General features: G+C 36.4%; 1 protein-coding gene across 4 annotated transcripts in view; it reads right to left on the bottom strand.

Annotated features, from left to right (window-relative positions):
* The window catches only part of LOC127871881 (unconventional myosin-VIIa-like), a 132,622-nt gene that overhangs the window by 88,892 nt on the left and 16,224 nt on the right, over positions 1-27,506 (bottom strand). For all 4 annotated transcript variants that reach the window (XM_052415138.1, XM_052415140.1, XM_052415139.1 and 1 more), the window contains exons 4-5: positions 7,110-7,274; positions 5,089-5,197 (exon numbers count right to left, since the gene is read on the bottom strand). In XM_052415138.1, coding sequence (XP_052271098.1) covers positions 5,089-5,197; positions 7,110-7,274 — 274 coding nt within the window. The remainder of the gene's footprint in view (positions 1-5,088; positions 5,198-7,109; positions 7,275-27,506) is intronic.

Genomic DNA, 27,506 nt, shown 5'->3' with positions numbered 1-27,506 from the left:
TCTTCAATATTGCAAAAGTTATGGCCGATGTTAAAGTTTTCAGACGGACGCACAGACTGACAGTCAGACAGACAGACTGACAGACAGTTCAACTGCTTTATGCCACCCTACCGAAGGCATAAAATGTTAGCTAAACAATTTTACAACACAAGTATAAAATTGATGTCCTTCAAAAAACAACATTTAACACATGTTTTTCAATAAGAAAACCAAACAAAGATCACATTTGGGTAGTGAACATGTTGTTGCCTTTGCGACTAAAAGGTCATTTGATCCCTACTCAAAGGGCAATCTCCAGACCTTATCAAAGACACTCTTAGAAAATCTGGTTTACTGCATGTGCGTTAAGTATCGTCCCAGATTAGCCTGTGCTGTCTGCACAAGCTAATTGGGGAAGACACCTTCCATTTTTATGAAAAATGTAAAGGAATTCTCCTCTAAACGAAAATCCCAGAAAGAATCGTCCCTGATAAGCCTGAACTTGAAGACTTAACAGGCTAATCTGAGAGGATCTTGTACCAAAATGCATTTAGACCATTTTTTCCAGACACCTGCTCATATGATGAAACTAAAAAAAACTTGTTTTCATTAGTTCTCAACATAACTATCAATCATATTGTGACAGATCAACAATTTATGCCCAATATTTTTCCTGTCAACAACTTATTAATTAATTATAATGAAAATTTCCTCTGTTCAAACCTGACATTAACAACTAGTTATCAGTCTTAATAAAGTTTACTTCCCAGATATCATTACTTCTCTTTTCATGGCAACTCAACAGGAAAAAACTGACACAAAAAATGGGGAAGTAATAATTATATTATAAATTATAAATTCCCAAATCCAAACAACAAAATTCATCATTTTAATGAATCAGGAAAAAAATGCATACACATAAGTTATTGTAGTTATTGGTTTATGAAAAGACATTCTTTTCAATTTCTGACAGCTCTTTACTAAACTGTTTATTTTCATATTTAAAGCGATCTTCATTTTGTTGATCTTCATTTTAACCTTTTCCCACTTAGAAGCATAGTAAACAAGCGATGTGTTTGTGAAACACTATGTCCCCATACATATGACCTTTGACATTGAAGGATGACCTTGACCTTTCACCACTCAAAATGTGCAGCTCCATGAGATACACATGCATGCCAGATATCAAGTTACTTGCTTCAATATTGCAAAAGTGTACATTAAATGAGCGATTTTGACCCATATATTTGACCTTTGACCTTGAAGGATGACCTTGACCTTTCACCACTCAAAATGTGCAGCTCCCTGAGATACACATGCATGCCAAATATGAAGTTGCTATCTTCAATATTGCAAAAGGTATGGCAAATGTTAAAGTTTGACCAAACCAACAGACACGGCAAAAACAATATGTCCCCCACTATAGTGGTAGGGTACATAAAAAGGCTATGTGCAAACAGCATAAAACCTGAGAACAGCCTGCGAGTAACTCGCAGTCTGTTCAGGTTTTATGCTATTTGCTGCTTATCAGTATCTAATAGGGATGGCAAACCTAAGCAAATCTGTAACCGATTAACCTGTTTCGATATTTGAGCAGTTAACCGGTGAACCGACTGTCGTTGTACCACATAAATGAAAAAAACATCCAAAAAACGTATACATTTTACAAAAAAAATACATGTATATGCAAATATACTATGTCTTGATGATTGTCTTGTAACCTAATTACTTTAACCATTTTATCAATTTAATACTTTACAAATGTTGTTGTCCCTTTTAATTGGGAATTCAAATTTTAAATTTAATATTATACATTTTGATTCTAATACTTAGTCATTTCTGACATTTTTATATGCTTGTCGGTGAACTGTGATATTTCTTTGTGGTAATATTACCTTCATGTCATTTACAAATAATTATTGTTCTACATCTTGATCAATAAAAGCTAGTGCAGAATTTTAATTATGTTGTATTTATTAACACTCATTATCCTTTAATAATTACGTGCATTAACAGTATGCTGATTAATAACAATTGTCAATTAGCGTAAATATATTTTACAATGGGCATAGTGGCTTCCAAACCTCTGTTGTTAAGGCCTGTTTATACTCAATGTCTTTATTAGGGCGTTTAAAATTAAGTTTGCAATAGTTGTTAAAACAACAGTGATCGGATGCAATCACAGTGTCCAGCTTTATTGATTTTATCAAGCAATGGTAGTCAACACAATGGCATACTTCACGGCATCGCTTTTGGTTCACAGGAGGGCATCACGGGGTGGTAAATTGCCGATAATTTGCGATAAAATAAGCGGATTAGCCAATACAGTGAAATGAAGTAAAACAAAACTAACAATTTGAGCATATATTGCGTTCAACCAAAAAGTGTGTATGCAAGAGTAACCGAATATTAATTTTGTAACCGGTTATAACCTCCTTAAGAAACGGATAACGGGTTAACCGAATAACCATTGCCATCCCTAGTATCTAAGGTTTGGAGATAAAGCCTTAAAACTTGAATTAAGTTATAAAGGTATCTTTTTAAATATAGCTGTCTATGGGACTACAAATGCATCAAAATACAATATAAGTGGTAAAGGGTTAAACAACAATATACCGTCCGCACTTATAAATGGCGGTTCATCATTATTAGTTATATATATAGCTTGCAAGCCTTTTGCCGTCTGTCTAAAGAAAAATTATTTAAATGACTTTCAAAACAGAACTAAATAAATTCAATATTTTAACAACCAAAATATAGAAATATAGATCTATTAAAAATGTCTTTGATGTGTTTGAAACAAGCTTGCGCAGGACCAATCTTCATGTTCTGTAGAGACCTTGAATGCATTTGATAACTAAGCAATAAACATGACCAGGTGATACACTCAGCATCTGTTCAGAGCATCAAAAACATCACATTGAAAAAAAAGTGAAGTAATTAAACCTGACAGACCAACAGCATACATGTACTTCAACTCTCGATTTATACAGGAAGTAAATAATCAACGACTGACGCCTATAATTTAGGAAGTCGCATTTTTGAGAGCTGCACAGATTGTCCGGAACATGAGAGTTTTGTCGATTCCCCTTGAGATCCCCTTGAAATAAAAATAATCGTAATAATAAAACTCTCCATGCATTCTTGTCAATATCTGGTACATGGCCTAACCCATATATTGTTTGTATCTTTCACATGTTCTGCAGTGCTTCAGCTAGGCTTAAATAAAGAGCCATGCAGCTCCAACATACCCCCCCCCCCCAGACCCAGTGTGCCCTTTTAAAAATCTGATCTAAAATTTATACAGCTCATTTCAATAAGTTTTAATAATTTTCACCATTTATATAGCTTGATTTATTATAGAGCAAGTTTTTAATTTAACACAAATAAATAAATAAATATAAATTTATACTGAAATATTGAAAATGTGCAACAGATATGTAATTACTGGGTGTGCGTAAATGCCTTTTTGACAAAACAACACCCTTCCTGTTTCTTTTCCTAGCTGGAGCACAGTTCTATTTATTTATGTTTGATTTCAATACAGCAAAGTCTTGTGATGCGTCAATCCAGTTTCTGGACACAGAAAACTAGATATTAAGCGTCTTTAGGGGGGGGGAACTTAATATGTTTCCTATAGTGGGGATAATCAAGGATCGCTGCTGCGTGGGCTACACATCATATCCACTATGCCAAGGCATATATTTTTAGAAAGCCTTGTTGGAATTTAAGAGTAAATGGGGTAAAATGCAGACTGCAGCAAGTGCTTTTTTCACCATTTTTGGAATTGGGTCATGGCCTTTTGGATTGGGGAAAATCGCGTCCGTTTTACTAAAATTTTGAAAATTGTGTTGTTTTTGTCTCTAAATAATATAACATTGATAATAAATTATTTCAATATTATATTAACTGCCGTTTAACCCTTTCAGTGCGGGAACCGAGTTTTGAAGGCCTTTGCAAACAGTTTGGATCCAGATGAGACGCCACAGAACGTGGCATCTCATCAGGATCCAAACTGTTTGCTATTCTGATAGTATTCTTTGAAAAAAAATCGAAGAAAATGCTAATTTTAGAAATTCAGCAGACGACATTTTATCAGACGACAAATTTCCCAGCATGCAAAGGGTTAACTAAATGTTGCATTTTATTGACACACACACACACACACACAAATAGATTTGTGTGTGAAAACTTTCAATTGGAAATTTCAGGCAGTCATTTAGAAAAAATATATACTTTTTGACCTTGGAAATTTAACCCAATTTCAGCCCAAAATTTAACCAACAAAAAAACGCTTATAGCATATTCTATATCAGAGTATACAAAATCATCTGTCTAATAAAACTTTAGATCATCATTTTATTGGTAAATCATGTGCAAAGCACAAACATTGTTATCTAATTCAATATTATTACACTTTCTGTACATAGTAAGTAAGGCTAGCCTGCCATTTGAACTGATGCCACAAATAAGTTTAAAAGTAAATCAAATGGGACCATAGGATTAAGATACCTTTAGAAGATGTGGTGCATGACATGTTAAGTGTACCTAGCCATTCTGTAATCAATCAGTGTGGCTGTACACGGAAAAGATCTTCTTAAAGACATCACACGTGATTGATGTACCCAAGGAAAAAGACTCATAACAGGCTCAAAAAGGCATTGACATTGGCTTTTGCCCCAACTTTTGGCAAAGCTTATGTTTATATGTTAAATTACTAAAGGTGTAAACTACAACAATGGCTTTCCTTGAACAAGTTATCAAATCTTGATGACAAAAGTAATCTTGAGATGAAAGTACTTGGAAAATCAAAAGAACTTACAGAATTTAGACCACTTCAAAAAACACTGATCAATAGTTCAATGGCCTCTTCTTTAATAATACAATTCTAAGAGCGATTTAAGTGATATTTCAACTTGGCCTAGACATTATACCCATAAGCTTTCTCATGAAGTTCAGAGAAGATCATTAAAACCACTGCAGCAGCAATGAATGTGATCTGCTGACAGACCAAAGACAGACCAACAAATAAACCCTACAATCTGTGATTGGGGCAAGTGGGCATGATCAGGGATTCCAGTGGATGGCCCCCTATTGCGAGGTACTAACCAAAGGCCTCCAGAATGGTGTTGGCCTCAAGGATCTGTTGTTCCACCCAGAACGAGGTGTGATTGGTCACCGAGCACAGGTACTGCATGATGAACTTTGTGTTCTCTGTCTGAAATCACAAATATCGTCATCAGCAGCAGCAGCAGCAGCAGCAACAGAGGCAGCATCATACACTGTAATAACTGCAGCAGAAGCTTTATCTAAATCATTATTAATGTTAATTACACTTGTATAGTTATCATTGTCATTTAAATCACAATGATTATTATTTCAGAATTACAAACATCAATACTACTATCATAATAATCATCAAAATCTAAATTATTAAAGTCATTATCATAATTACTACCATTACCATTAGTGGTTATTTTTTTTACACATATCATAAGTATGCGATAATTAAAAAAAAAAAATAACATTTTTATCAAGCAAACAAATTTCATTTTTATTCCAGTCCAAAAAATCAATAAACATAAAAGTTAACCCTTAGATGAATTTCATATCTCAAACATTGGATCCATCAATGCAATAGCCCACATCTCAACTATTGTTGCATCATTGATTGGGCTAGAGTAAACATCTCCCTTGCTCAAATTCATACAATGATAACCAAACATCCTGTGACAGGCCGTACATCACACTACAGGAGACTGGAGCATAGAGCTCCTTGAACACTTTGAGTCTGACCTCAAAATAAGATAACATGAGCCTCATTCTAATGAATGCCCAAGATTAGCCCGTGTCTACACAGGCTAATCAGGGACGATTCTTTCTGCTTCTATGGAATTTTTTGTTTGACCCTTTTTCACTCAGATTCAAAGTGAAAATGGCTAAGTGCAAACAGCATAAAATCAGAACAGCCTGCGAGTAACTCGCATACAGCCTGTAAGTAACTCGCAGTCTGTTCAGGTTTTATGCTTTTTGCTGCTCATCAATATCTTAGGGTTGGAAATGAAACCTTTAAAACTTGAATCTAGTAAGAAAGGCCTTTGATTAAATATAACTTTCTAAAGGACTACAAATGCCTGAAAATATGAATCTATGTGATAAAAGGTTAACCCTTTAAGCGCTGGAACCGGATTTTAAAGGCCTTTGCAAACAGTTTGGATCCAGATGAGACGCCACAGAACGTGGCGTCTCATCAGGATCCAAACTGTTTGCTATTCTGATAGTATTCTTTGAAAAAAATCGAAGAAAATGCTAATTAGATATTCAGCAGACGACATTTTAGCAGAAGACAAATTACCCAGCATGCAAAAGGTTAACCAACAGGACAGTTTTGATTGTACCTGTTTTACTGCTGACGCTTGATGACCAAGAGAGGTCAAATTTTGTCACAGTATTTTTGCCATTGTTTATAACTTAACATGAGCTATTTTGCCAGGTTATTGAATAATGAACTGATATACTTGGTTATTGGCATTTAGTTGAGTCAAGTTGGCATTTTTAAGGGTCAAGTTGACATAAGTTAGGGTCAAGTTTGCTTTATGTTGAGTCCAGTTTTCATTCTGTTGAGTTAAGTTGGTAATAGGTTACATTAAATTAGGATTGTGTTGTGTCAAATTTTCATATAACATGCAGTAAATTTGACAAGATGTTGGGGTATGATTATGTTAAGCTACCATGATAAAAAGTAGAGTCTAAATTGACGTAATGTTGAGTTCAGTTGACATGATTGAGTCTATTTGGCAATATTTGGTGCCTTTTCTCAACACACTAAAAATTTACCAAAATAATTGCAATTACGTGTTATTAAATAATGTTTACCACCATAAATCATTTTCTTCTTACTAGGAGTTTTGACATTTTCACATACTTATCATATGCATAAAAGAAGTGAGTCCACTGATGATAACGATATTAATTGTGATAATGTCTTGAATAATTTTGATTTTGATTAAAATAATGACAGCAGTAATTAGATTCATATTACCACACCTTGCATTTAACGGATATAATTTTGCATTAAACATGGCTGCCTTTTTTTACTGCAGAGTCATGGTTGCCATGGCAACCCTTACCTTCCCAGCCCCACTCTCCCCACTGATGATACACGACTGGTTGGTCTTGCCGTCAACGTCTGTGTTGTTGTTGTCGTTGAGGCGCTGGAAGGCTGCTTCTGCGATTGAAAAGATGTGAGGCTCCATCGCCGAGAGCTTCCTACCACTGAACTCTTCAACATGGTTCTGTAATACAAAACAACATCATTTGTTGTAAAAATTCTAATTTTAATAAGTTTCAGAACGCTGCCTTTCAAGTACGACAATAATTTGATTAGAAACAGTAAGGCAATCTTGGGCTAAATACAAAAAAGCTCAACGATTAATAAACATAAATTTGAAATATAAATATTGGCATATTAACATATTAACCCTTACAGTGCGGGAACAGAGTTGTGAAGGCCTTTGCAAACAGTTTGGATCCAGACTCATCTGGATCCAAACTGTTTGCTATTCTGATAGTATTCTTTGAAAAAAAATCGAAGAAAATGCTAATTTAAGAAATTCAGCAGACAACATTTTAGCAGACGACAAATTTCCCAGCATGCCAAGGGTTAATATTGCCTTTCCAATAGGTGCACAACTTGCAAACCATTAATTTTCAACTTATTAGTAAAGCCTCAAGTATTCATGGTGGATAATTGACACATAATACCATTATCAGATATTTATTTCCAGACACTGCTAGCTATAAAAACCAATTATCATGTAAATGCAAATAACATTAATGTATGTAGAAAATAAACTTCAAGCCAACTGGCCTGACCTAATAACTGGATAGGGTTTTCAAATACATTTGTAAGTGTCAACCGCATTTAATAGTATTTATATATACAAGGGTTCTTATGAAATGTTTACCCTACAAGTAGTTACTTCCGATTACCAAATGTTTTCTTATTTCTTATGGGAACACACATAATTCTGATAAAATGCACAATGTATAATGCCAGAGCTTACACTTGTAATGGTTGGAAAATATATCTCAAGATTTATAATAATTATGTTTATGTAATTCCCTCTCACTCTTGAATGGCAAGTTTCTTTTTAAGAGTACTTTAATTTATAATAGATTGGATGTAATACTTATAATAACTTAAATTGGATTAAAATAGGTTTATTTTAATAACTTAGATCGGATCAGTTCTAACAAATCTATGGAGAATTATACGCATAACTCTACCAAAAACAATGGTTTAAAATAGGAAACAAGATACGCACAGATTGAGTTCGAATAGTGACACTAACTTATGACAACATGTCAATTATTTTAGTGTGTGTTAGGTCAGAAGGTGCAATTCTGTCAGAGCTGACAATAAACACTGATTTTGAAACATAAAAATGTCACAAATCCAGGGTTTAAGACCCTCAATATAACACTCGCAGTAAGTAAGAATGGACAAAAAATTGACACTACACATATAACAATTTTTAGATGCCATTGGATTCATTTCAGCCCACATTTAATTATTATGTTATAATACTATAACAAATGAACTAGTAATACCAACTTATTAATACATTTTTTTACCCCTGTGACCTTGACCTTGAACTTAGGGTCCGCGTTTAGGTTTCGAAATCTGCGTTTAAGTTTCGAAAAATGCTCATAACTTCTATCAAAGCGTTAATAGGGGGCATATGTCATCCTATGGTTACAGCTCTTGTTTTAGTCTGTATATGTGTGCAAGTTTATGTTTGTGTTTTTTTTAATATGTGTGTGAATGTGTGACGTTAAGAGAGTTGGTACTTTATGTAAATGTAAAACCACTCATGTTTGTACATTTCTACTTTGTGTAATTGATGACTTCATAAGAGTGCATTAATAAATGAGAATTTTTTTTAATAATACTTAGTTGCATTAAGTACATGGACAATTATTTTGAGAGAACAATTAAACAATTGCTGAGGACACTAGCTTGGTATGCCATATATAGACATTAATATTCATATCTGAAAGTGCAAGGAACCATTGTCTGCAGCTTGGCATTTTTACTGATCTCTAAAGAAGCTGAACAGTGTGTCACGTCCTTTCTGACATGTGTCACATCCTTTCTGACAAAGTTCCTGATGTAACTAACCAGAAACAAGAGTGCCAAACTGTCACAAGATACGCCCGTTCGAGGGTTTTGGTCATCATGCTCAATGCTTGAAATGCACCAAGTGACCTAGAGACCTAGTTATTGACCTGGCATGACCCATATTTGAACTTGACCTAGATATCATTTAGACGTGTTACATCTGACTAAATTCAGTGAAGATCAGTTGAAAACTACTTCAATTAGAGAGAGTGGACACCATGCTCAATGATTGAAATGCACCAAGTGACCTCGAGACCTAGTTATTGAACCGGCATGACCCATATTTGAACTTGACCTAAATATCATTAAGACGTAACATCTGAATAAATTCGGTGAAGATCAGATGAAAACTACTTAAATTAGAGAGCGGACACCATGCTAAATGCTTGAAATGCACTAAGTGACATCGTGACCTCGTTTTTGACCAGGCATGACCCATATTCGAACTTGACCTACATATCATCTAGACACAACTTCTGACCAAATTAGGTGAAGATTGGATGAGAACTACTTCAATTAGAGAGCGGACACCTTGCTAAATGCTTGAAATGCACTAAGTAACCTCGTGACCTCGTTTTTGACCTGGCATGACCCATATTCGAACTTGACCTACATATCATCTAGACAAAACTTCTTACCAAATTAGGTGAAGATCGGATGAAAACTACTTCAATTAGAGAGCAGACACCATGCTAAATGCTTGAAATGCACTAAGTAATCCCGGCATGACCCATATTCGAACTTGACTTACATATCAATAATTTCTAGACACAACTTCTGACCAAATTTGGTAAAGATCAGATGAAAACTACTTCAATTAGAGAGCGGACACTATGCTAAATGCTTGAAATGCACTAAAAAAAGACACCAATGCTAAATGCTTGAAATGCACTATGTGACCTCACGACCTAGTTTTTAACCCGGCATGACCCATATTTGAACTTAACCTACATATCATCTAGACACAACTTCTGACCAAATTTGATGAAGATTGGGTGAAAACTACATCAATGAGAGAGCAAACACCATGCTTAATCCTTGAAATGCACTAAGTGAACCCGTGACCTAGTTTTTGATCCAGCATGACCCATATTCGAACTTGACCTAGATATTGTCTAGACACAACTCCTGACCAAGTTTGGTGAAGATCGGATGAAAACTATTTGAATTAGGGAGCGGACACTGCTGTAAACGCGGCCAGCCCGCCGCCCGCCGGCCAAGGGTGAAACTATAATACGTCCCGTTTTTAAAAACGGACGTATAAAAATTGAAGTGCTCAACACAAAAATGTATAAGACTAATCATGTTTATGGTAAATTGCAAAAGATATCAACAAATTAGGATGGGCCAGTGTAAGCAAAAACTCACAACAGAAAGTGTGGCCATTTTATTGAGGTCCTGCATTCAGATCAAGTGGCACCAACTTGGACAGTGGTAATATGAACAACTGTCATAAAAGTTAATATCTGACTACAAACAGAAAGGTGTTGTAGTCTGCTTCTTTTTTGGTTCCTCACTGTTGACTTGACATCACAAATTGGATACAATTGAACACAACCACACAACAAACCAAGGTTGTACAAACATTATGCTGTGATTCTTCAAGAAAGCTATAATTGAAGTAATGGTATAAAAGTTATAAAATAACAGAAGTCACATAAACATTGTATTGCAAACAAGCATCAGTGTTTTTTCCCCTCCTTATTTTGAGCAACACCTTATATAAACTCTATTCAAGGAAGAGCTATCTACAACTGTATCAGTGTATAGCGATTGTGACTGTAGGATAAACAGCACCTGTACAATTGACTCCCTGCGCTGTTTTTTTCCTTCCTGTACAATCGGCACCTCGTAAATTTGTCAGCCCAGAGAATTGGCATCAATATATTGTTCATCTGGACAATTAAGGTGCCCATTTAAAGGTGATAAATAAAGTCTGTAGATGCAAAAATAGGGAAAGGAGCCAATTGTCCGGGTGCTGTTTTTTGGGATACTGTGTATAGGTGGTACAAATGTTTCAGTGTATAGCCCATACACCTCAATAGCTATAATGTTATAGGGTTTTTCCCCTGCTTATTTTGAGCACCCAATGTATTTTCTATCCATAGAATAGCTTTCTCGAACTGTATCAGTGTATCAGTGTATAGCTCATATTAAGCCTCAATACCTATAGTGTTGACCCACAAGAGCCAATTAATTAACAATTAACTTTTTATCAATTTTATCTGATCTATCTGAGGAAATTATCATATCCTGCTCCCTCTGTACAGAATAGGCTGTAGAACATGGGGAGTCTAGTTACTATACTAATTTTGCTTGTAACTGAGGCAATTTATCTATTGCCACCAACTAGTAAGTACAAATTAATGAAATATAATGCTAAATTGAATTATTATATTAGAATTTTCATTTCCTGATACTGTTTAAAATGTACTTATTAAAATCCATAATGATTAAGAAATAAAATGCAAGCAAATAAAGGTCAAGAACATGAAATATCTGTCTGTTCAAAAATTGGATTTGTAAGTTGGAACACACTTTTAATCTATGCAAAAGAATAAGACATTCATACCCAAGAATTGGTCATTTACATTAATCTAATATGTACGTAATTCAATTCATTACCATATGTGCAAAATTGTGTGCATCTAAAATGAATGGACCTTAAATGAGGCATGTCAAAGTGACATTTTCAGGTCCAATACTCAATAAAGTCCTGATATCATCAGTTTCCAGCACTAAACTGCATTCCCCATGGGATAACAAATTGCTCGCCAACACAGGACTTCAATTTCTACAGAGTTGTTCTCTTCCAAGATTACACCATATCAACTGTTACAGTAATATTGGCTATTATAATGTGTTCTGATTAAGTTTGCCATAAAACTAGCTTCAGTAGTTTGCCCTCACATGTATAATCAGTAATTGGTAGCAACAATAAATTACTCTTTTTATTGTTGTTCAAAAACAGTGTAAAGTAACCATTATTCTAACAAGAGCACCGCATAACGGGTGCCACGCTCGGCTGCGGGTGCATTTTTAAATAAATGAAAGCTTGTCAGGATTAATTTATTTATTTTTTAGAGGTCACAGTGACCTTGACCTTTGACCTAGTGACCCAAATATGGGTGTGTCGTGTAGAACTCATCAAGATCCAGCTACAGTAAACTCCACCCGTTTTTTACGCGTTTTCCTCACTCCGCGTTTTTATTCCTGCTAGCAAGTGTTTACGCGGAGTTTGAAAGCGAGGTCAAACGCGGCGTTCCGCCGAGTTCGCTATACCCGCGGCGTGTATTACTTTAGCCTAGTTGGTAAATGCAGACAATTTCCGTTCTTATCAGCGACCGCCGCGCAACACCGGGTTTGCACTGTGCTTCTGGGCATGCAAAAAAATAAAAACATTGTCATTAAAAATTGTTTAAATACTGTGGCTTATAAAAATAAAGATAATTGTATAAACAATTCATATATGTTTTTATTCACAGGTACCTCGACAATATGAATGAATATACGACACCTTAAGCGTTTTGACCAATTAATATTTAATTCATAACACATATAACACCAGAATAAATGTTCCGTTTAATTTCCAAATGAGAATAATTGTTTGTAATCCAAAACACACTTCCGATTTTTAATGTTAACACAACATTTACAAATCCTTCCAATATACAGTAATCATGTATATTTCCCGACAAAAGCGCACGAAAAATATGCTACAATGTACAAGTTCAAGGTTTATGCATGAAAAGCGTGGAAAGTGTGCTTGTATTGATTTTTTGATACAAACTTTGTAGTGCAGAGAACACTGAATTCTGTTGATTTCGGTTAAAAGTTTCTTTGGTATTTTTTAACACAATTATATCCGGAATAGTTTTATATTTCCTCCAAATTAATTTCAGTTCAAATATCTTTATCGTTAAGGTATTTAGTATAGTAATTATTGAAACAGTTTTTGTACTGTATACTGATTAAAGAGAACATCTGGACGGAGCTGGATAAAGTGTTTGGCGTTATGTGTTGTTTTGACAAAAGGGATTAACATGTGTGAATGTCACTCTGCCAATTCGGTCCATAATTACTGGTAAACATTGTTTTGAATGTCGACGCAACTAGAACACAACTGTGAATATTTAATGCAACTCTCAACTAAACAGTTACCACCTTCTTTTAGCAATCAATGGAATAACCTACAGTACAGCCAAAGCGGCACAAACATAATCCGCGGCTACGCCACGGCCAGATTATTAGTCCGCGGCGGCCGAATCGTGTGTTCACGCGGCGTATCGCCGTGGCACTCGGCATCGATCCGCGCAACGACGCCGAGTCTGTATTAACCTCGCGTACTTTCGCGGAGTAAATCCGCCGCATACGTACGCGGCGGATCGAGTGAAAAGATATCCACCTACATGTGCATACATGTATGTGTAGCGTAGAATTAATTACGCGCAACTGTTTATGTTTCTTTAGATTATCATTATTATATTTGTAATCCGAAACACACTTCAGAATTTTAATGCTAACGCGTCCTTTGGCAAATTCTTGCGTCAAATAAACAGTGCTAAAATATCCTTTGTTTCATAAAAAGCGCGCGAAAATTATGCAGACATGTTGAACGTCGTTTGGAAAGTTTGGGTGTATTTTGTGTTGTATAAATACATGAACATCACGTCAGGCGTAAATCGCGTGTTCAGTGGAGAAAAAAAAGCCCTGATTAGACGTTATTTCATCATCTCTATAAATAGTAACAAATGCCCAAATGTATTTGATACTTAAGGAAATATCGAGAATGTTTGTGTATCGTAAATATTTACCAGCATTTGCTTTAAAACTGGAATATACGGGATTATCGGGTAATTAGTAGCGATATTAACTGTATAATATGAACAAAATAAAACGTGTTTATATACGCATATTCAAACAATAGTTGTAATAAGCTGATAATTAACAAAACTACAAATACGTCGTCACCGTCTTGATTATTGATGTGGCTTCAAACTGCTAATTTTCTCAGCTAAAATATAATAGCGGAATCAACATGCAATTAATTTATAAATCCACCATATGCTGGAGCCTTGACCACTTGTATGTGCGAAAACATAATTACGTGACCTTGTTTATGTGTGAAATACATACCCTACGGGCGGGAAACAAACTTAATAATTGGCCAGACACATTAACTATGCTTACATGTATATGCTAATACAATCCGCGCACAATAAATTTATTATGATTTTAATTATTATTATAATTGTTCTTTCAAAATTTGTTAACTACATGTAACTAATAATTAAAAAAATAAATATTTCATGATCGCATCGACTCGGCATCATGTCGCGGACCGCGGCATGCCTCGGCGGACAGATGCAAAGTTTCGCGGCGAAATGCGACTTGCCGCCGCATACTGACGCGGCTTCAACGACTGACGCGGCATCGACTCGTTTCGCCTTGCCGCCGCGGATCGCGAAATACGTTTGTTCCGCTTTGGCTGTACTGTAACTACGAAGAGAAAATAAATGCTTTAGTGAGCAGTGAATTGACTTTGTTCCGACAATTAAAACCATTCCTTATGCATTCGTTGAACGTTTTTACTTGAGTTAGTAATGCATTCAGACAGGAAGCGGCTTTCCTTTGATAACTGTCAATTCACACAGATTTCCGAGACTTTTAATAGGGTCCTCGGTCATTTGTTTACATGTTCAGTATAGAAAAAACACCTGCTAACATAAAAACTTTAGATTAAATTATCAAAATAAAAACAATGTTTCAAACTGTGATTATATTAATTGGTAAGTATCAGTTTAAAGACGATGTTTTGTTTGTCCTAAATCAACGAGTTTTCTATACAACTACTTCTACAACCACGTAGGAATCGATCTATCTTGGTTGTTTTTTGTAATGGTATATTATATATATATATATATAAATAATTATATATATGTACTTATAATAAATGTAATTTTATTTGAAAATCAGGAAATCAAACAAAGTTAAATTGATCGTTATCTCGTAAAACACAGAGTTTCCCCGCGCTGCGTCCCAAATCATGCAAACTCCGCATATCGCGAAATTTTCTTAATCTCCCTCGGCATAACTGCACGCGGCGTATGGAGTGAGATTGGGGAAAACGCGTGGAGTGTACTGTACATATGAAGTTTCAAAGCTGTAGGTGGAAGAACTTTGATTTTAGAAACAATGTTCAAAACCTTGACAAAATGTTAAGGTTGTAGCACGACGCGAACGGCGGACGACACGACGACGGACACGACATGACCAGCTGGCTATGACAATACCTCGGGTTTTCTCCGAAAACAGCCAAGCTAATAAATCTACTTTACAATCAATCAAAATCATAATGCACTTTTGCTACCTTGTAATCCCCTTCAAAATACTTATATATAACAGTATGTATTGTTATTATTTTTTTGTCGACACAAATAATTGAGCCTCTTTGTGAGCAAACTGGGCTTAATGCATACATGTGTGTGTCAAGTGTTGTCCCACATTAGCCTGTACAGCCCACACAGGCTATAATTTTTGACACCGCCTATTATGGAATTGTACTTTTAAAGTAACAAGTATCTTCTTAACAAAAATCCTATCTAGGCAGAGAGTGTTCTCCTAGATTAGCCTGGTAGGACTATCTAGGCAGAAAGTGTTCTCCTAGATTAGCCTGGTAGGACTATCTAGGCAGAAAGTGTTCTCCTAGATAAGCCTGGTAGGACTATACAGGCAGAAAGTGTTCTCCTAGATTAGCCTGGTAGGACTATACAGCCTATCTAGGCAGAAAGTGTTCTCCTAGATTAGCCTGGTAGGACTATCTAGGCAGAAAGTGTTCTCCTAGATTAGCCTGGTAGGACTATACAGGCAGAAAGTGTTCTCCTAGATTAGCCTGGTATGACTATACAGGCAGAAAGTGTTCTCCTAGATAAGCCTGGTAGGACTATACAGGCAGAAAGTGTTCTCCTAGATTAGCCTGGTAGGACTATCTAGGCAGAAAGTGTTCTCCTAGATAAGCCTGGTAGGACTATCTAGGCAGAAAGTGTTCTCCTAGATTAGCCTAGTAGGACTATCTAGGCAGAAAGTGTTCTCCTAGATAAGCCTGGTAGGACTATACAGGCAGAAAGTGTTCTCCTAGATTAGCCTGGTAGGACTATACAGCCTATCTAGGCAGAAAGTGTTCTCCTAGATTAGCCTGGTAGGACTATACAGGCAGAAAGTGTTCTCCTAGATAAGCCTGGTAGGACTATACAGGCAGAAAGTGTTCTCCTAGATTAGCCTGGTAGGACTATCTAGGCAGAAAGTGTTCTCCTAGATTAGCCTGGTAGGACTATCTAGGCAGAAAGTGTTCTCCTAGATTAGCCTGGTAGGACTATACAGGCAGAAAGTGTTCTCCTAGATAAGCCTGGTAGGACTATACAGGCAGAAAGTGTTTTCCTAGATTAGCCTGGTAGGACTATCTAGGCAGAAAGTGTTCTCCTAGATTAGCCTGGTAGGACTATACAGGCAGAAAGTGTTCTCCTAGATTAGCCTGGTAGGACTATCTAGGCAGAAAGTGTTCTCCTAGATAAGCCTGGTAGGACTATACAGGCAGAAAGTGTTCTCCTAGATAAGCCTGGTAGGACTATACAGGCAGAAAGTGTTTTCCTAGATTAGCCTGGTAGGACTATCTAGGCAGAAAGTGTTCTCCTAGATTAGCCTGGTAGGACTATCTAGGCAGAAAGTGTTCTCCTAGATTAGCCTGGTAGGACTATCTAGGCAGAAAGTGTTCTCCTAGATAAGCCTGGTAGGACTATACAGGCAGAAAGTGTTCTCCTAGATTAGCCTGGTAGGACTATACAGCCTATCTAGGCAGAAAGTGTTCTCCTAGATTAGCCTGGTAGGACTATACAGGCAGAAAGTGTTCTCCTAGATAAGCCTGGTAGGACTATACAGGCAGAAAGTGTTCTCCTAGATTAGCCTGGTAGGACTATCTAGGCAGAAAGTGTTCTCCTAGATTAGCCTGGTAGGACTATCTAGGCAGAAAGTGTTCTCCTAGATTAGCCTGGAAGGACTATCTAGGCAGAAAGTGTTCTCCTAGATAAGCCTGGTAGGACTATACAGGCAGAAAGTGTTCTCCTAGATTAGCCTGGTAGGACTATACAGGCAGAAAGTGTTCTCCTAGCTTAGCCTGGTAGGACTATCTAGGCAGAAAGTGTTCTCCTAGATTAGCCTGGTAGGACTATACAGGCAGAAAATGTTCTCCTAGATTAGCCTGGTAGGACTATACAGCCTATCTAGCCTGGTAGGACTATCTAGGCAGAAAGTGTTCTCCTAGATTAGCCTGGTAGGACTATACAGGCAGAAAGTGTTCTCCTAGATAAGCTTGGTAGGACTATACAGGCAGAAAGTGTTCTCCTAGATTAGCCTGGTAGGACTATACAGCCTATCTAGGCAGAAAGTGTTCTCCTAGATTAGCCTGGTAGGACTATACAGGCAGAAAGTGTTCTCCTAGATTAGCCTGGTAGGACTATACAGCCTATCTAGGCAGAAAGTGTTCTCCTAGATTAGCCTGGTAGGACTATACAGCCTATCTAGGCAGAAAGTGTTCTCCTAGATTAGCCTGGTAGGACTATCTAGGCAGAGAGTGTTCTCCTAGATTAGCCTGGTAGGACTATACAGCCTATCTAGGCAGAAAGTGTTCTCCTAGATTAGCCTGGTAGGACTATACAGCCTATCTAGGCAGAGAGTGTTCTCCTAGATTAGCCTGGTAGGACTATACAGCCTATCTAGGCAGAGAGTGTTCTCCTAGATTAGCCTGGTAGGACTATACAGCCTATCTAGGCAGAAAGTGTTCTCCTAGATTAGCCTGGTAGGACTATATAGCCTATCTAGGCAGAGAGTGTTCTCCTAGATTAGCCTGGTAGGACTATACAGCCTATCTAGGCAGAGAGTGTTCTCCTAGATTAGCCTGGTAGGACTATACAGCCTATCTAGGCAGAAAGTGTTCTCCTAGATTAGCCTGGTAGGACTATCTAGGCAGAAAGTGTTCTCCTAGATTAGCCTGGTAGGACTATCTAGGCAGAAAGTGTTCTCCTAGATTAGCCTGGTAGGACTATCTAGGCAGAAAGTGTTCTCCTAGATTAGCCTGGTAGGACTATCTAGGCAGAAAGTGTTCTCCTAGATTAGCCTGGTAGGACTATCTAGGCAGAAAGTGTTCTCCTAGATTAGCCTGGTAGGACTATACAGGCAGAAAGTGTTCTCCTAGATAAGCCTGGTAGGACTATACAGGCAGAAAGTGTTCTCCTAGATTAGCCTGGTAGGACTATACAGGCAGAAAGTGTTCTCCTAGATTAGCCTGGTAGGACTATACAGCCTATCTAGGCAGAGAGTGTTCTCCTAGATTAGCCTGGTAGGACTATCTAGGCAGAAAGTGTTCTCCTAGATTAGCCTGGTAGGACTATACAGCCTATCTAGGCAGAGAGTGTTCTCCTAGATTAGCCTGGTAGGACTATACAGCCTATCTAGGCAGAGAGTGTTCTCCTAGATTAGCCTGGTATGACTATACAGCCTATCTAGGCAGAAAGTGTTCTCCTAGATTAGCCTGGTAGGACTATACAGCCTATCTAGGCAGAGTGTTCTCCTAGATTAGCCTGGTAGGACTATACAGGCAGAAAGTGTTCTCCTAGATTAGCCTGGTAGGATTATACAGCCTATCTAGGCAGAAAGTGTTCTCCTAGATTAGCCTGGTAGGACTATACAGCCTATCTAGGCAGAGAGTGTTCTCCTAGATTAGCCTGGTATGACTATACAGCCTATCTAGGCAGAAAGTGTTCTCCTAGATTAGCCTGGTAGGACTATACAGCCTATCTAGGCAGAAAGTGTTCTCCTTAATTAGCCTGGTATGACTATACAGCCTATCTAGGCAGAGAGTGTTCTCCTAGATTAGCCTGGTATGACTATACAGCCTATCTAGGCAGAGAGTGTTCTCCTAGATTAGCCTGGTATGACTATACAGCCTATCTAGGCAGAGAGTGTTCTCCTAGATTAGCCTGGTATGACTATACAGCCTATCTAGGCAGAGAGTGTTCTCCTAGATTAGCCTGGTATGACTATACAGCCTATCTAGGCAGAGAGTGTTCTAGATTAGCCTGGTATGACTATACAGCCTATCTAGGCAGAGAGTGTTCTCCTAGATTAGCCTGGTATGACTATACAGCCTATCTAGGCAGAGAGTGTTCTCCTAGATTAGCCTGGTATGACTATACAGCCTATCTAGGCAGAGAGTGTTCTCCTAGATTAGCCTGGTATGACTATACAGCCTATCTAGGCAGAAAGTGTTCTCCTAGATTAGCCTGGTATGACTATACAGCCTATCTAGGCAGAGAGTGTTCTCCTAGATTAGCCTGGTAGGACTATACAGCCTATCTAGGCAGAGAGTGTTCTCCTAGATTAGCCTGGTATGACTATACAGCCTATCTAGGCAGAAAGTGTTCTCCTAGATAAGCCTGGTAGGACTATAGGCAGAAAGTGTTCTCCTAGATTAGCCTGGTAGGACTATACAGGCAGAAAGTGTTCTCCTAGATTAGCCTGGTAGGACTATACAGGCAGAAAGTGTTCTCCTAGATTAGCCTGGTATGACTATACAGGCAGAAAGTGTTCTCCTAGATTAGCCTGGTAGGACTATACAGGCAGAGAGTGTTCTCCTAGATTAGCCTGGTATGACTATACAGCCTATCTAGGCAGAGAGTGTTCTCCTAGATTAGCCTGGTAGGACTATACAGGCTTATCTGGGAGGGCACTTTATGCTCATGCATGTTGCCCAGTTTTCCCAGAAGGGGGCTTAATGTAACAGCTTACAACTGTTCTGACACATCAAAGGAAATTCAAACTCCTGCAGTGGGAAACTTTAAACATCTTGTGCAACTGTTGATACAGACATCCCTTAAGGCTTTGATGTTCAAGGACTCTCTTACAGCAAAAATTATTGAGCAATTCATAATGAAACCAAAGTAGGATGCTGGCCATTAGTTTGGATCAATAGAAATATGAATATTGATCAGTATCTTGAAATACAAGCAAATTAATATCCCAGAGAACTATTTGCCCCAGCAACAGGCAATGGCATTGTTCAGCCAAATATTAAGTGACATTTCATAAGAGTCAATGATTGAGAGACAATATAAATATAATGTTTCCAGATACGAAATCAAAAGATTTAAAGTTGAAAGTAATTGAGCAGCATTTCAATTTCTCTTATTTAATCAACAATCTAGGGAAAGAAACTTTCATTTTAGCCATGAATGCCATGGCCTACCATTGTCATTTGAATACTTTATGAACAGAGGAATCTAGAAGCCACCAAAATATTTAGGGGTCATTGCCTAGTGGGCCTTTGTTAATTTCCATCCCTTGTATATTGCAAGCTAAATTTCTGCACCAGAGCAGGGCGATTTTATTATTATTCCATGTATCTCAGAGGGAAAAATCATGAAACAAACTTGATGGCGATGTCCATGCTGCAACAGGTACTTTTGCCGTTTTGTACCCCTTATTACTTTTATTAATTGTTAAAATGCCACTCAGTTTCCACCTATATCGAGTCACAAAATTACAACTTCTATAAACGTTTATCCCTTTCTTGCTGATATGGCAGGAACATAAGCGGCATTAAAACAATTTATAAAATTAATAAATGGTATAAAACGGAGGGAAAAAATACCTGTCTCAGCATGGATGTGGTCAGGTGTTTTCTCCCTCTGATGTACCTGCAGAAGTTCCTCTTTTGAAATAGGGTCAATATTACAGCTTTTTCCTATCAAGATCTATTTCTAGGGATATTTTTATAAGATGTTTCTAATTGTGAGGTATTCACAAGTTCTAGTGTTATTTCACACGTCTTACAAACAACTGATCTTATATTTCTTTACAAAATGGATCGACAAAACACAAATATAGAAAATCTGAATCTTTATGAACAGGCATTCAGACTGTCCATTCATAAGCAGGTGAAACATATTATGTGCCATGGACAGTCATTAATAGTAAAGGAAAACTCTTTCACTTAAACTATTTTGTAAAAAGCAAGTATCAGAACAGCTGTTTTAGGGTAGTATTTTTAGTATTTCAGGGTTAATAATAGACACTGTCTGTCAGGTTTAAAGAACATATGAAATTTGATAATATTATTGTCTACCCAACATGTTAGTTTGTATGGAAGTGGTAAAGTCCAAACTGAGTAATCAATACCACTGTATTGATGGTATCTGATGACAGGTGGCAGACAATGAATTGCATGCTAACTGACTGCAAATGACAATTAAATAGACACTGGAAATGATTTGTGAACATATCCCATTTGTGAGTTGTATATGATTGAACAAGTCTTGAATCAACCATGATCACTTTTACACCTTCTTGCATAAAGGCAAGCCTTCATTTTAATAAATACATATCAAATGAGAATTTCCGGGGTAGTAATTGTGTCCCTTTCCCACTCGGAAGCAAAGTGAAAATGGCTATATGCTGCACAGCATAAAACCAGAGCAGCCTGCGAGTAACTCGCAGTCTGTTCAGGTTTTATGCTGTTTTCTGCTCATCAGTATCTTAGGGTTGGAAATGAAGCCTTTAAAATTTGAATCTATTAAGAAACGTCTTAAATTAAATCTAACTTTCTAAGGTACTACCAGTGTGTCAAAATACGTATCTAATAGTAAAGTGTTAAAGGCCTTCATTTCAATCATTATATACATTCATGTATCAAATGAGAATTTAAGGGGTATAAAAAAGTTAATTTTTATTATTATTCTTAAACCTAATATAGAAGAAATGTTAAGTGTGAACAGTTGAGCTAACAGTAAACAGTCATTAACATTCTTAAGGTGTAACTATAATTGATGTACACCATTTCACACAAATATTTGTGACTTTCCTCTGTTTTTAGCAGCAGTAAACGCCACTAATTTATACAATACTGACTTCATTAATGCAATAACTAAAGACAAAAGAGTAGCCCTGGGCTACAGATGACTATTGGTGCATTGTAACCGCTGATTTCCAATATGACATAAGCTGGTGTGCTATTTATGACCAGAACGACTAGTCAACTAATTACTGATTTCCAATTAACAGGCGATTAACATGTCATAATGCTAATTATCAAGTAGGTCATTATTTAAATAACAATTGCAATACAAACAATCAGGTTTCCTCATTTGTATTATACGTGTAAATTGTTGAGATACTATTAATATATTCAGCATGATTTTATTAAATTATTCAACAGGTTTAGTATGATCAACTCTATATTGTTTTGAAAAAAAAGATTTTTATTCTAAACTTCTTCATTATCAATTTTATTTTGATACATTATATTTTAAAAAAGTATCAAGAAATTGACTCTAAAATCAAACACAGTGATGTGAAGAAATCACCATTTGTATAATCACTCAGCATACAATTTTATAAAAAAAAAAATTTAAAAAAAAATTTGCTTTCCCAATTATTTCCCAACTTAAATTTTTGTAAACATTTTTTATCTACTTGATATCATTTCAACTGCAATTGATATAAATATTTGTGGTTGAAAAACTTAACCTACAGCACTCAAACATGAGGGTGCAGTTAAGGTCAATATTTGTGCTCACTACATTTTATCAACTGTATCTATCCTTCAGTACGAACGTTATGCGTAAATTAATTAAAGCAAATTTGAAGTAAATGCATACTTGCATAGCAAATATAAAATTACCCAAAATGCAATTCATCTCTGATACACAGGAAATGCCATTAATGCGCATTTTGAATGCAGGAGTCAATCCCTCAACAAGCTTTCAATTAATAAATTACATAAAAAATATATGGTGATGGAACAAGACACTATAAAAGTTCCAAAATTGTCCCGTAGACTTGATGTGCAGGAAGCCATTTGATTAAGTGCTACTGCTTACAGAAGAGATGCTAAACAGAACTCATGAATAATTCCATTCTTTGCTCCATTAGGAATTTAACCATGATAGAAGGCAGAGTTAACATCCAAAATACACTGAGTTATTAAAGCATTATAGAAAGATGAACCTTTATTCAGTAATGGAAATTTGTCTTGATTATTTATGTCTGAAAAAAAAATCACTTGAAAAGTTTTGTGACAATTACTGTGAGTTTTTTAACAATTAAATGCTGTTACATTCTCAAAGCAAAATTTTGGTTGTTAATGAAACACCTGGGACACTTTTCTGGTAGATTCATATGCGCAACCAGTTTTTGTTGTCTTGTGTTGTTGAGATTCATCGTGTAATTTACTAATTACCACTATGACAAGGTGACTTATATGCATGCCTCAGCCTTTTGTGGTGAATTTCATTTAAAATGCTCCAAACATTTAAGGAGAAAACATTTTATTCATAAGAGTGCATTTAAAGTATGAAGACAATTTCTTCATTATTGTTTGAGATAGCAAATCTCTGTAGTGAGGTAACGAAAACAGAACTCAGTCCAGTATTGTTTGTACTAAAGGACTATAAACATCTGGCGGCTAAAGGACTTCCTTCCTGAAAAATTATCCCATATAACCAGATCACCTGTTACCAAAAGAAACCATTTGTTAAAGATTTACAATTACAACATCATTGGACTGAATCATCAAATGTCAGAGACTGTTATTGGAAATCTGACATAATTCAATATTGGCAATCCTGCATCATGGTCCACCAGAAGTCTCAGCTGCTGAGTAATGGTTACTGATAAATGACTAATAGGGCAAACAGAGATGGTTATTTTATGTTCAATAAAAGATTTCTTACAGATTGCTCTGCTAATTAACTAATGGTAAAAAGAGGAGTTGTGTGAAAATTTAATTTGTTGCACAATTTAATATGTTGTTGTACGTAATATTATTAATACTGTTTTTATGAGCTTTATTGCCCAGGAAATGTAACTGATAAAACAAGGCTATTGTCAAGCAATATGGTACCCTACCGGCTCCACCATTGTCAGAAATTTCACCATTTTCAGAATTTATTTTTTTTGGTTGCCATAGCAACCACAATTTTTGACGTAGGAACAAAATGAAAAGACGTGCATAATGTCCATATTGCCATCTATCCATGTTGCAAGTTTCATAAAAAAATATTAAGAACTTAAGTTATCGCAGGATCCAGAAAAGTGTGACAGACAGACTCACAGACAGACTCACAGACGCACAAAGCGCAAACCATAAGTCCCCTCCGGTGAAACCGATAGGGGACAATAACTATTGAATTGATCTGTAGTTTAAAAGATCAACAATTATAGTACAGTAAAACTGCGATAACTCGAGGAAGCATGGGACCGACATCGATGCTCGAGTAATCGCAGGTTTCAAGTAATCCATGGTATTATTTGTTTTCACTGTCTCGGTTGATAATGCTAACTTCTGACCACAAACGCTTTATTTACATGTAAGACGGTGCTAGAGAAAGAAAGGCTTTGTAAAAAGCGCTTAAGGTTAAAGTATAATAAACAAAACAATTAAGATGATCGTAAATTCATTTAATTATTTCAACATACACACAAAACATAAATATAATCAGAAAAATCTCATCAATATTCACTGTACATGTAGCATAAATATTTTTAAAAAGCACACAAGGTACGTACATGCGAATGAAAAAAAAAACACACTGAAAACAACATAGTCACTTCACACTTTGCATTTTATGTACATTAGTCAGACTTGTGTTGCTCAAAGTAAATGATTGAAGATTGTCGCAACCCATTAGCTTCCCAGAACTGATGGCGGAAGACGTTTCGCGATAATTATCGATTGCTGGTAATTATTTAATTATCATTAAAACTGTGTAGCTTTGATCTGCTTCTCAAAGGATGACAGTTTGCAGTGTATCTCAAACTGCAACTAACTTCACACCTAATCGAGCGTCGTTTGTCTGCTTGATTGCGCTGTTTTCACAACTCGAATATTTTTAGCACCGACCAGATGAGAAAGCGTCCTCCAATAATTGCCAGTTAATTAGGTGTGAAATGCCTTTCAGGGACCGGCACACGACCTCGAGTTATCCAAAATCGCATGTTTGAGTTATCGCGGGTATTTTTATATAGACATTAAAGGAAAATGCTAGGGACTTTCTTTAATGCTCGAGTAATCGCCAGTTTTCGAGAAATCGCAAGCTCGAGTTATTGCAATTCTACTGTACATGTATATAGTATAAGTGAATCATTAATATACAAATGAGGCTAAGCTTAATCTTGTTGTGCTGTCATGTACATGTAATTTTATGTTTAAAACATCTGGGTGATTTTTGTTTGAAGGAGGAATACACTGGTACAGCTTTGAATCATATTGACAAGCATTTTAAATGTTATACACTCTTCTATGTTAAGACAAGTTATACACAGTGAAACACAGCAAAAAATTATACCAAACGTAGCTAAAACCTCTCTTAATAATTTGCAACTAATACATGTGGATATTTAGGCATGAAAAACATGTACCAGTACATCTTGCACATGTACCCTTCATGGTGTTGACATATTTAAGTTTAAATTAATCACTTGAGAACTGAGCTGTAACGATTCACCCATCATTCGATTCGATTCGATTTCGATACAAAAAAGTCCGATTCGATTATTTTCGATTCCATTCAAATTAAACTATTTGCTGCTTATTTTGCAAACTATTTCATGTTTGGTTTGTCAAGAGCATGAATTAATATGTTTGGTATTTGTTATTAACTTATTATGTTGTACATTTAAAGTGTTCAATTTTTTTAAATACAATTTAAAACGCAACATTGTTTTATGAGTAACACAGTTATTGAACACAACATCCTGTTGATTTATTCTTAAATAACATAAAATGCACATGCGTTTAACAGAAAACAATAACAAACAATTATGTAAGTATATAAACAACATCCAGTTGACTACTTAACAGGATGCACACAGTTTAGTAAACAAACCATATGGGTAACTAACGTCAACAAAACACGTTTTGCAAGTTGCCTAAGTATCAGAAACTTCGAAAACCCGAAATGTTCGAAATACTTTTAATTTTTTGACGGTGCGTCTTTCGGCATGGTTAAAGAAGCCATTTTACCGGCTGATGTAATGCTCAGCATGTTATTCATTCATTCATTCATTGGATCCATATTGGCTATTGACCAATCACAATACGTATTACAAATGACAAGAACGTTAAGACGACGGTTTTGGAAAGTAAGGTATAAAATGCGGATCAATCAGGATTGCAGTGAATCGAATCGAAATTGGCCGCATTGGTATTGAAATCGAATCGGCCGCGTTGAACCAGTTTTTCGATTCATTGAACCAAATCGTTACAGCTCTATTGAGAACGTGGAAGTAGTTTGCCTAACATACTTGTAACATTTTATGCTTTTGCTATCCCCATAGTTAAAGTTCAAGGGCATGTATCTCAGAAATATGTGAAACATTGGGCAAGACAAAAAGCCTTGTGCTCTGTGTAAGATGTGATCTTTTCATGTTGATGGCGTATTTGACATCAAAATATTGTATTTGGACGAATTGACCATAACTGACCAACAAACTGACCATCCAACAGCGAGAGTATCTCCAATACACGTATTATTCCTCTTTTACTTTTTTTGCAGGGAGTATCAAACACTGTGCACGTCACATTTAATTTACAACAAGAGCACCGCCTTGCGGGTGCAGACCGATCATCTATTTTTATTTTTAAAGATGTAGGGACCTTTCTCAATTTCAATCACAGGAGGGAGGGGTGGAGTGGAGAGGGGTGTGGTCATTTATTACATTATCTTCCAAAAACGCAAAAAAAATGCAAAAAATTATATTTTTGGGGGGGGGATTCTTGGGTGGGATGGTTGGATGGTATTTCAAAAATAAAATAATAAAAACAAATATTTTTGTTTTTTAACAATGTTTGAAAAAAACAAGAGATGTGTTTGTCAGAAACACAATGCCCCCTATTGTGCCGCTTTGAAAAAAAAAATATTGTTTTTTTTTTACCTTTGACCTTGAAGTATGACCTTGACCTTGAACTTCCACCACTCAAAATGTGCAGCTTCATGATAACGCCGCTTTGATTTTTTTTTTTGACCTTTGAACTTGAAGAATGACCTTAACCTTGAACTTTCCCAACTCAAAATGTGCAGCTTCATGAGAACATTGGCTTGAATTTTTTTTTTGACCTTTGACCTTGAAGGATGACCTTGACCTTGAACTTCCACCACTCAAAATGTGCAGCTTCATGAGAACGCCACTTTGAATTAAAAAAAAAAAATTTACCTTGAAGGTTGATCTTGACCTTGAACTTCCACCACTCAAAACGTGCAGCTTCATGAGATACACATGCATGCCAAATATCAAG

This window comes from Dreissena polymorpha, chromosome 3, assembly GCF_020536995.1.
Source record: "Dreissena polymorpha isolate Duluth1 chromosome 3, UMN_Dpol_1.0, whole genome shotgun sequence".
In the NCBI taxonomy this organism is placed as follows: domain Eukaryota; kingdom Metazoa; phylum Mollusca; class Bivalvia; order Myida; family Dreissenidae; genus Dreissena; species Dreissena polymorpha.
The sequence above is the reverse complement of the archived record's forward strand: the minus strand, read 5'-3'. Positions and strand labels throughout refer to the sequence as shown.